Raw genomic sequence first — 11,913 nt, forward strand, 5'->3', positions numbered from 1 at the left:
TACAGCAAAGACAAGTAAAGTTGAGTACAGTTCCATACAGTAGGCCTACAGTCGAGTAAAGTTCAGTCGAGAACCCTAGAGTCCACTATAATGTATTGTACTATACTCCACTGAACTATACTTGACAATACTCTACTGTGATGTGCTGTACTCTACTGTACTGTGATGTCCAAACTTGTGAAACATAGATGTCTATAATTGGTTCAGATTTGGTCTGGTCCAGACCAACCAAATATGGTCTTGTTAAGGGCAGAGCTCATTAGAATAATAGCCAGTGTGTAGAATAATACCCATATGATATTGCATATTTCTACCTTTGTGTTCCTATTCAGGATACATCATTATCCATGTTGTCTGTGTAGTACAGATCAGGGACCCATGATGTAATTCTGTTACCGGGTGTAAATCCACTTCTTACTGGAGTTCAATTATCAAAATAGTTTTTTTGAAACTCAAGGTGTCATGTCAAAGCTGACACCCCATTTTTTCTGCAAACATCTTTGAATCTTAATTCAGAGCAGATGTTCATCATATTTATTTATCAAAAATCATTTCTCAAGCACGCTAAGTCGGGGCTGTCTGCACATTTTAAAGTTGGTTTCATGTTAATAGCTTAAGTTGTTTACGTGTTAGAGCTAACCAAAGAAATCAAATAAGAGTAAGAGTTTTAGAGAGGACTTCATTTCCTCAAGCACACCTAATGAGTGTTTTTGTAAGACAACAAAAGCAGTCTGCCTAACCTAACGTAGCAGGCGTAAAAGAAACGCTTGAAAAAAGGTCTTGATGAGAAGAAAACAAACAAAGAGCCTGGTCGATAGTGGAGGCAATAGAGTATTAATGTAGATCCTAGATCTGTTGCTATATAGGATGCTTCTACTCCAAGCCTCACAGTAGTGCTGAGAGCCAGTCCAGCAGGTGAGTTGAGTCCTGTAGTAGGTCTTGTAGACATAAGGTCAGTTTACGCTGGGAGAGGACCACAGCTAGCATCACAGCTCCCGCAGACAGCGTGATCAGCAAGGGGGACAGAAGGACCAAGGGCCTGGGGGGTTCTGGCTCCAGCCTGGAATAGAATGAATACATACATAATAGGAGATGATATTCTATTGATTCCCAAGGGGAAATTAATCTGCCTGTCTACCCTTTGGGCTACCTACCTGGTTCTGAAGGGCTGGGCTACGCGCTCCCACTGAGTGAGGATGGCCTGTCGGGCCCCGTCCCACTTTCCCGGCCCTCTTAGGCGATACTGGTAAGGGGTGCAGGGCCCCAGCAGTACACGCAGCCCCACACTAGGCTCCCTCAGTAGCAGCCCTAGGATGTTGGGACGAACCCCCACCTGCTCAGCCAGGGAGTCCAGGTATGGTATATAATCCACATGGAGAGCTGCCTGTCTGGGACACGGGTAACTGAGAGAGAGAGAGAAGGGGAAAGGATGGAGGAGAGGGAGAAAGAGAGAGAGAAATTGGGAGGAGAGAGAAGCAGTTTGTGACCTGTAGGCCTTCATTTCACTTTGAACAGTCTAGGCCCTAGATTTGGGAACTGACAAGTCTGCAGTTCACAGGCAAGGTAATCACTCATGACAAAGCAAGGCAAATGGCCACTGGTATTGAGGCAGATCTTCTTCATGTTGTTTACCTCTTCATGTTCCTCTTCGTCTCCGTCTCGATTTTGGAAAGCATTGTTTTCCGTGGTGGGAGCTGGGTCAACCCTTCAACAAACAATCATTAAGAATTCTAACTTTGCTGTGTTTGCCAGGTATGTATGTGTTCGCCAGGAATTAATTTTGATACAGGTTTGAGTCATTCCAATGTGTGTGTGTGGACAGACTATGTAAAATAATTGGTATTGTAGTTTGTGAGATTTTGGGATTTGGGTTGCCAAGATTAGTTTAGACCAGGTGTGTGTGTACCTGCGATGACCCTCGTGACCCAGCGGGCCTGCATCTCCACAGCAGGAAAGATGGGTCCTTTAGTCTGGAACAGACCCATGATGGCCAGCGTGGGGCGCTCGAGAGCTGGAGGGAACACCCGTCTCGAATAAAAGAAAACAACCCCTTTTACCTAAAGCAACGTCAAGTTAATTATACAGTATGACACCATTTCCCCCCTGGCATCTACTAAGTGTTGATCTATCTTCTGTATCTTAAAGGTGCAAATCCTAACATCCACTTAGGGATGGTTAGAAATGTACTGGGAGGGGAGAGAGGGGATAGGTAGATGGGTCCAGCTCGAAGTGTCATTAAAAAAATATATACTCATGTGACCCTCCCATTGTACTGTAAAATAAATTGCACACCCTCCCTACTCCCTCATGCTCATTAAGCTCAGCGCTAGTTCATACAGGGAACGGGTGCATCAGCTGACGTTGCACCAATCATATTCTACAAACACTTCCTACCTTCATATGGCGGTCAATTTAGCTGATCAGTTTTACTCACTCATTCTCTGCTACCTCTACTGCTGTTTGTTGATGGATAGTATGCAGTTGCATTTTCTTGCACCCACCCACCACCACCACAGCCTCCACCTGTTTGGTTCTGTGTTTCCTTTCGGCAGGGAGATTGGTACAGCGTAGCTTGCTCACTGCCTGCAATTATTATTAACTTAACATGATTAATACTCTGGTGGTGAGCTATCCCGAAGGAGTAGAGCCTAATGTCAAGACTAACGTATTGCATGTTATAATCTTTTTCTAATAAATGGTTAAACAAATATGTGGTGTTTCCTATCTGAAATAGAATTAACTCAAAATGACGTTTATGACCACAAATAACAAACCCTGTGTTTATGAACGTGGATATCGACTTTGCCACTTCAGCATGTTTTCGTGGCCCAGTCGATGCCATTTTTGAAAATTGGAAATATATCACATTACGCATTTAGTGAAGACAGAATGCACTTTGAATTGTGACATTGTGTGAAAATTTTCGATAGGAGTATTAAAAAAGGTGCTTGTGCATTGGTAAGCACACCAAAGACGGCATTAACGATAAGCAATTAAATAAAGACTGCACTTCTGAAAGCATATTTCACACCATAGCTCGCTGAATTTGTAAGATACCTTTTCTTTCATTTTGGCACAAATGAAAATGTAGCACTGTCTCGCCCATGCACGTGCAGTTACAAGCTTGCTAGAGTTCAGTTAGAGGCAGGTGGACAAGCAATATCCACCGGCGTAGTACGGATGAGCCTGAGCTGGAATGTGAAACTAACTGAAGCTGGTTAACTTTAGAAAAACCTGAGTAGATATGGCTTGCTTCATATTATACCCATCTGTACAAACTATCCACCTATACAACTATTGTCACTTTGAATGGTGGCTAGAGGGCAGGATAGACAGACTGGTAGACTATATTGACCTGCGGTATAGTTAGCATGTGGAAGAGCGTAGTGTATATGGCAGGGCTATTCAACTATATTCTTACATGGATGTCATGTCTTTGGCTATGCCGGATTAAGTGATATGACATGCTATTCTATAAAATTCTTTCTCCGTAATTAATATTACCTGATTGAGCTAATCATGTAAATGTAAATAACTAGAGAGTCGGGGCACCACGAAAGAATATTTATAAAGCTGTTATCTTCCAAATAAACTCTTAAAGACCTAGTAATATTTTACACCAATAGCAGTCGATATTAATCGTCACCTTAATTCAGTCTCATCTGAAAGTTGTACATTCTTGGTTATATTCACGAACCCTGGCTAACAAGTTGAATCAGCAATACAAAATTGGGTTTAATTATTTATTTACTAAATACCTAACTAATAACACAGAATTACATACACAAAGAATGAATCATACCTTGATTACAAATTGCGTCATAAAGGAAAACGTCCCGAGCGGGCGGAACAGTTATGGCAGCTGTTTACATAAAAGAAAAGGGTCTGGGTTTGAGTGAAAGAGCGGGAAGACTGAGGGACTAAGAGAGAAGCAGTGCTATTGTAAATTCAGTATCTTATGCATTCTAAATTACTGCCCATTTGGAAAAGGAAAATGCAATAAATATTTACTCTGAGCTGCGCTTCGGTAGGTTGGTGGTAGATGGAAGGCCGTGTTGCCAAACCGAGTTCTTTGAAGAATGTCTCTGGTGGTCAATTGGATACGTTGTAGTAATGTCGTTGTGTGGTAGACGGGATACTCTGTCTGTTCTTTCCTAGCCTGCGTTTGCAGCTGCTGTGACTAACTCAACGGCTAGGAGGTATCACTTCTGTAGTGAATAAGAGTTCAAAGTTCATACCATTCGCAACCAAAGCTCAAGCTGAGGTTGGCTTAGTTCTGTAGTTGACATGTTAGTCCTTTTAACGCAGAGGCTGCAGACCTCACTTGGAACAGGAGGTTATATTGTCGTCAAGGCTTTATATAGGAAGGGAGAGGAGGGTGTGTTTGAAAAGTTTTATAGCCCATGTTTTTTCACAGGGGCAGGCCACTGATTGAGCAGAGTCCTAACCTTATGAAAACCCAAATCTCTCATTTGGAAGTTAAAATTACATTTCATCTCTTCACCAATAATTTTATATTCAAACATTTAAATTGAACAACAATTCCATGTGAATCCGATAACTACAATGTGCAGACTTTCCACTGTAGAGTTTATGTCATCTTATCATTGATGAGAATGTCTCAGATGACAACCGAACTGACATCATATTCATTAAGTACCACTGCATATGTTCAATTGGTTGGATTACCAGATTATAGTTAATTTCCCCCCACCTTCTGATGTTCCCAGAATCTCTATGTTAACCAAGGGGTTTACAAATGTCACATCAGTAGGTTAGAGAGAGGAAACAGGGGGGAAGAGTTATTTATGACTGTCATAAACCTACCCCCCAGGCCAACGTCATGACAGGGGCCAGATGAATTGCAGGAGGCCGGACATTTTCCACATGTGATTATTCTTCAGAAGAACTGTATAAAAAATCTATGCACACACACACCAATAAAGCAGTTTTCTTACAATGAAATGTTGCTAAAAGTAATTAGGAAGGAAGTGGAGGGCACTCAACCAGAAAGTCGAGGTGCAACCCCAAATATTGTTGTAGCTTTAAGGAATGGGGTCATAATATTTTGTTGCTTAATCCAGTCAAACACTAGAGCCAAATTAATATAAAGAAACAATTATCAACATGCCACATAGGCGCTAGAAACCACTAAAAACGACACTATAGACAACTACAATAGCGCTTGTCCTTTTGGCACTGAAAGTCAGATTTTGGTGGGGATTTATTTGCAGATATTTTACTAAAGGGTCAGAATTTATCAAAGGTCCAGTCTAAATGAATGAACGAGCCAATCCTGGCACGCAGGCCGCCAGTTGAATAGCCTGGGCATAAGGGAAGTACTAAAACATCTTGATATAAGGTGGGAGCATTCAAGCAGATGAGGAAATTTGGCTAAAATGGAAGACATTACATTGACAACCTGCAGAAGGGTGAATGCATTACCCTTCCCTGTGCCCAATAAAAAAAACACACAACCCTCCCAAAAAGGTTTGACAACGCTGTCCTATGTTGGACCAAACCCCCCGCCCCACTCAATTTCAAACTGTACCTAAAGTTGAAATGTAACTTGCTCTATTGACATCCATACATGACTGAGTGAAAATTTCACTTAAGTGGAAGTAAGGATTTGACGACCTGTTCAAGCCAGTATTATAAAAGGTACCTGTACAGGTTGAGATCCCCCCGAGGTCCTGAACATATTGACGGGGGCAGGAAGGAGAAGGTGCAATTGTATCCAGTACAGAAGACCACTGCATCGATGTCCCCCTCCGTGGTTCCATCCTGGAACAGCAGTCCGGACCCCTGGAACCCTCTCAGGTCTGGCTTCAGCACTACTGCCCCCTGCAGGATACGGCCTGGAAGGTCATCGTTGATCAGCGGCTTCTGCTCTAGCAGCCTGGGAGGACAGAGAGAGAAATTAGTGATTTTTCTTTTTTGCTTAGATTTTTATATTTTCAAATGTTGCCACAGTGCAAACTCTCAAATCCGATCTGATATTTGTCACACCTATGTTTCGGGCTGTAGTAGGGTGCTGGTCACCTGTGTGTTGGCTGTAATAGGGTGCTGGTCACCTGTGTGTTGGCTGTAATAGGATGCTGGTCACCTGTGTGCAGGCTGTAATAGGGTGCTGGTCACCTGTGTGTTGGCTGTAATAGGGTGCTGGTCACCTGTGTGTTGGCTGTAAAAGGGTGCTGGTCACCTGTGTGCGGGGTGTAATAGGGTGCTGGTCACCTGTGTGTTGGCTGTAATAGGGTGCTAGTCACCTATGTGCAGGCTGTAATAGGGTGCTGGTCACCTGTATGTTCGCTGTAATAGGGTGCTGGGAACCTGTGTGCGGGCTGTAATAGGGTGCTGGTCACCTGTGTGTTGGCTGTAATAGGGTGCTGGGAACCTGTGTGCGGGCTGTAATAGGGTGCTGGTCACCTGTGTGTTGGCTGTAATAGGGTGCTGGTCACCTGTGTGTTGGCTGTAATAGGGTGCTGGTCACCTGTGTGTTGGCTCTAATATGGTGCTGATCACCTGTGTGTTGGCTGTAATAGGGTGCTGGTCAACTGTGTGTTGGCTGTAATAGGGTGCTGGTCACCTGTGTGTTGGCTGTAAAAGGGTGCTGGTCACCTGTGTGTTGGCTGTAGGCCATAGAGACGGTGGTCATATCGGTGATTAAGGGTTCTCTCTGCAGCCCAGTTGACCAGCGCTCTGGGCAGCAGGGAGGTTAGCAGGACCGTGAACCGTGAGATGGCCGTCATGTCCAGTGGGAGACCGCTACTGGACATACGAGCTAACACCCACGCCCCCTTACGGGTACTCAGGAAGGTCTGGGATGTAAGAGAGAAAGGGAAAACAGAGAAGTAGAGAGACAGACATGAATGGCCAAACTCTCTTTACAGTATGAGAACCACTGGGTTTGAACCTGGGCCGCTTTTTGTAACTCAAGAAAGTATTAGCTTAAATATGTCCTCCTGTGACAGGTGAGCCCCACCTTCTGTGCAGCCCGGCTGATCTCCACAGCGATGTCTCCTCCAGAGTTCCCAATCCCCACTACCACCACCCTCTTCCCCCGGAACGCATCAGCATCCTTATACTCCCAGCTGTGTAGGCAGCGGCCAGGGAACGACTCATGGCCTGCATGGGAAAGAACACTCAGGTGGTTGAAGAGGTATTGTACCTGTTGGCTACACACATCCAAAACACTTCACAGATGTAACATAGGCCATAGAAAATAAAGAAAAAAAACCCACACACAGTATTGTCGAGGAGCTTATGGTCAAAACGTTGACACATCTATGGGTTGTCATGACGTTGGCCTGGGGGTAGGTTTATGACAGTCATAAATACCTCTTCCCCCCGTTTTCTTCTCTCTACCCTACTGATGTTACATTTGCAAACCCTTTGGTTAACATAGAGATTCTGGGAAACATCAGGTGGTGGGGGGAAATTAACTATATTCTGGTAATCCAACCAATTGAACATATGCAGTGGTACTTAATGAATATGATGTCAGTTCGGTTGTCATCTGAGACATTCTCATCAATGATAAGATGACATAAACTCTACAGTGGAAAGTCTACACATCAGAGTTATCAGATTCACATGGAATTGTTGTTCAATTTTAATGTTTGAATATGAAATTATTTGTGATGGGATGAAATGTGATTTTAGCTTCTAAAATGTGAGATTTGGGTTTTCATAAGGTAGGGCTCTGCTCAATCAGTGGCCCGCCGCTGTGAAGGGACATTGGCTATAAAAATTTCAAACATGTCCTCCTCTCCCTTCCTATATAAAGCCTTGACGACAATATAACCTCCTGTTCCGAGGACGTGAGGACGACGGTCCGATGTCAGAATGGTTCAGATAATAACTACAGAACAAAGCCAACATCAGCGTGAGCTTTGGTTGCGAATGGTATGAACTTTGAACTCTTATTCACGACAGAAGTGATACCTCCTAGCCGTTGAGTTAGCAACAGCAGATGCAAATGCAGGTTAGGAAGGAACAGACAGAGTATCCCGTCTACCACACAACGACGTTACTACAACGTATTCAATTCACCAGCAGAGACATTCTTCAAAGGACAAAGGACTCGGTTGGGCAACACGGCCTTCCATCTACCACCAACCTACCGAAGCACAGCTCAGAGTAAATATTTATTTCATTTTCCTTTTCCAAATGGGCGGTATTTTAGAATGCATAAGATACTGTATTTACGATAGCACTGCTTCTCTCTTAGTCCCTCAGTCTTCCTGCTCTTTCACTCAAACCCAGACCCTTTTCTTTTGTGTAACCAGCTGCCATATCTGTTCCGCCCGTTCGGGACGTTTTCCTTTATGACGCAATTTGTAATCAAGGTATGATTCATTCTTTGTGTATGTAATTCTGTGTGATTAGTTAGGTATTTAGTAAATAAATAATTAAAACCAATTTTGTATTGCTGATTCAACTTGATAACCAGGGTTCGTGCAGATAACCAAGAATTTACAACTTTCAGATGAGACTGAATTATGATGATTAATATTGACTGCTATTGATGTGAAATATTACTAGGTCCTTAAGAGTGTATTCGTAAGATAGCAGCTCTATAAATATTATTTTGTGGTGCCCGACTCTCTAGTTAATTACACTTGCATGATTAGCTCAATCAGGTAATATTAATGACGGAGAAATGATTTTATAGAATAGCATGTCATATCACTTAATCCGGCATAGCCAAAGACACGACTGGGTGTATCAAAACTGTATATAGAGTATAGTGTATAGATAGTGTATAGTGTTTAGATGCTTTAAACTGACCTGGGAACTGGTCTAGCGGTGAGACAGGCTGTGTGTAGTGTCCTGAACAAACCAGTACCCCGTCAAAGACGTGTCTCTGCTCCTGTCCCTCCCTGTTCTCTGTCACCACCTCCCACTGGCCTGAACGATTGAAGTCTGGCCTCTGTCTCACAGTCAGCACGCTGGTCTGAAACACACACAGTAACAGATCATAGAAAGTCGTGTTGGGGCTAAATGACTGGGAGAGTTCCATCAAGGTGAGGAGAAGAGAGGGGGAGAGAAAAGACTAAAGAGAGTTGTGACCTGGAAGGTGATGTGTCTGAGGAGGTCAAAGTGTTGAGCGTAAAGCCTGAAGTACTGCAGCAGCTGGGAGTGCAGCATGTAGTTGGGGTAGTCAGCTGGCATAGGGAAGTCACTGAAACACATCATCTCCTTGGAGGTGTTCACCACCAGAGAGCGGTAGATACTAGAGCGGCCCGGCTCAGGGGTTTCCTGTGGACACACAAATTACTTTATTTTCTATTAAAAGGGCCTTTTCCCCCCGAATAGGGCTCTGAGTGAGGTGTCATTTCAGGTGCAACCAGGAACACTGCTGGTGATGCAGTTACGAGGGGTGCATCTCTATAGTCCAAAGTGGGTTCCTTTCCTCATATCCTCACCTTGAACCTCCACAGCCCCCCGATGTCATCACTGCTCTCGAAACAGGTGGGCTTCAGACCCTCATCCAGACAGCTCTTGATGCTGGTCAGACCTGAGGGACCCGCCCCGATCACTGCCACACGTTGGGACATACTACCTGTGTGTCGGTCTGTCTTTCTGCAGAGGACTGGAGACACAATAGGAGGCTGATGTGACAGACGCTCTAATTCAGTTTCCACTGACTGAGCCTATTGAGAAACCATTGCGTCACCCCATAGATCCCTGTTATCTTTCCTCTGTCTGCAGTGGCAGGTTAAACCAACAAATGTCCAACTCATTCTACCAACAGAATCACTACAGATTTTTTTTTTTTTACAATTTCATAAACCAGAATAAGAATGCAAACTCATCAAAATCAGTTGACTCTCAACCAGCGAGTGTACTCACCTGATCCATAGACTCCCTCTCAGCTTTAGTAGTTCTGACTGGAACTATTTATTAGCAAAGTAAAGTTCACAAAATAGGAAGTGAACCAAAAGCAGGGTAGGGGAGTGTCCTATAGGTTAACCCTATACTTGACACCGTTACATAAAACCTGAGAGTTTGTTACTGGCCCACAGAGCTCAATTGAATCTACCTGAGATTCATTAACATGAACTCATCTCACCATCCACAATGTTGCCTTTAATGTGTTTTGACAGAATCCCCTAGAAGGTGTGGACATGTAAGATAGTGCTGACAGCAGGGAGTTATTATTTATTTATTCATGTTTCTTTCCACATAGAAATATTGGGAAGATCTTTATGGGATTAAAAATTAGGTGAAGCAGCATTAAATACTGGCTTCTTAGTTACTTTAGCAACTAAGAAAATATTTTCGAAACATCCCGCTTTGGATGTGTCAATGTGTAGTTCATACATGCATAATCTATGAGCAGAATTGCAGTTTTACATCAATTAGCCACAAAATTCCTAATTTGAAAGTGACTGTTTTCTTGAAGCTGTGCTGCATCATTTTACATAAATTTCCCCTGGGCCAACGCCCTCGCATTTGAGTGACAGCTAGCAAGAGGTCACCCCAGCGTATCCAAAGAGGTTGCAGGGCGGGCCCAACGGCTCAGTGGACGGACGGACGGACAGACAGAGAGAGATAACATGGTGCACATATCTGCACATATCACATAGTATGCAACTTTCAGGGGGCCACTTTAAGCTGGTGAGTACTACTTTCAGAACTACATGCTAAAAAGTATACAAAAGTACCGGAGAAGCTCTTTAAAGGTTTGTCTTTCTACTTAGTTCTCATGTACAAATATCATACACACAGTGCATTTACATTACATTCGTTGACAGTCTTGACTCCAATATAAACTTCTCAGCAAAGGAATGACAGAATAATGTTTGCAGATCATGTAGTACAGGAGAGGAAGGGGGTGGTGTCCGGGTGGTATTCAGGCTCTCTGTGGGTTGCTGAGGAGAGGAGGGGTGTGGATGTATGGGTGAGAGGAGGGTGGTGTTCAGGCTTTCCTCGAGTGAGGTTCGAGATAAGGTAGATGAGGGAGAAGGAGGATAGAGGTTGAGGTAATAGGGTGAGAGTAGGCTGTTTTTTTTAATACCATTGAAACTATTTATTTTATGTTTTTCAATTAATGTTAATATTAGTAGATACTTTAAGTAAATACCTGCAGTCAACTTGTGTAATACGTTAGGAGATAAAGCAGATCACATTCTTCATTTCACCTGTCACACTATTTTATATCATGAAGCTTACCGTAGTTCCCCAAAACAGTTGAACCATGTGTTTGTTTGTAAATAGCACAACTGGAGAAAACGGGAACAGGTGAGTCAAGCTGTGTATTGACAGGGGTCGCATCTCCTGGTCTGCTCCCCTTTTCCAAGCAGAGCAGGTAGGCCAGTTGCCCTAGCGACTCCAGACTCCACAAGGACACAGCGTGTACACATGCTGCTCCAGAGCCAGTGCTGCTCTTCCTTCAGAAAAGCATGGGTCAAAACTTTGTTTATTTTCACAATGTCTCTCATTCACATTTGCTTGTAAATGCCCAAACTCACCAAAAATGACATTCGGTTGCGCCTACCTATATGTATAACTTTATGAGCTGGATTGCCTGTCTTTGCAATTTCTTTATTTTCTTTTGCACGTGTTAGCATATTTACCTACCTCTCACCATCATCCTACTACCTCCCTCCTCCCTCCAACACCCTGCTACCTCCACCTCCTCTCACCAACACCCTGCTACCTCCATCTCCACCTCCTCTCACCAACACCCTGCTACCTCTACTTCCTCTCTCACCCTACTACCTCCACCTCCTCTCACCATCACCCTACTACCTCCACCTCCTCTCACCCTCACCCTACTACCCCCACCTCCTCTCACCATCACCCTGCTACCTCCACCTCCTCTCACCATCACCCTACTACCTCCACCTCCCTCCAACACCCTGATACCTCCACTTCTCCTCTCACCCTACTACCTCCACTTCTTCT

The 11,913-nt window shown here is 43.8% G+C and overlaps 1 protein-coding gene across 1 annotated transcript in view; it reads right to left on the minus strand.

The window, feature by feature from the left end:
- Window positions 1-11,677, minus strand: part of LOC135556358 (uncharacterized) — a 31,543-nt gene extending 19,866 nt beyond the window's left edge. Inside the window, 11 exon segments of the mRNA XM_064989500.1 lie at window positions 890-1,060; window positions 1,155-1,403; window positions 1,633-1,705; window positions 1,907-2,028; window positions 5,666-5,899; window positions 6,619-6,818; window positions 6,983-7,125; window positions 8,791-8,956; window positions 9,073-9,261; window positions 9,429-9,595; window positions 9,856-11,677. Of these exon segments, the coding sequence (XP_064845572.1) occupies window positions 890-1,060; window positions 1,155-1,403; window positions 1,633-1,705; window positions 1,907-2,028; window positions 5,666-5,899; window positions 6,619-6,818; window positions 6,983-7,125; window positions 8,791-8,956; window positions 9,073-9,261; window positions 9,429-9,560 (1,679 nt within the window). The 5' untranslated portion in view covers window positions 9,561-9,595; window positions 9,856-11,677.
- Window positions 11,678-11,913: the final 236 nt, after the last annotated feature.

This window comes from Oncorhynchus masou, chromosome 15 (assembly GCF_036934945.1).
Source record: "Oncorhynchus masou masou isolate Uvic2021 chromosome 15, UVic_Omas_1.1, whole genome shotgun sequence".
In the NCBI taxonomy this organism is placed as follows: domain Eukaryota; kingdom Metazoa; phylum Chordata; class Actinopteri; order Salmoniformes; family Salmonidae; genus Oncorhynchus; species Oncorhynchus masou.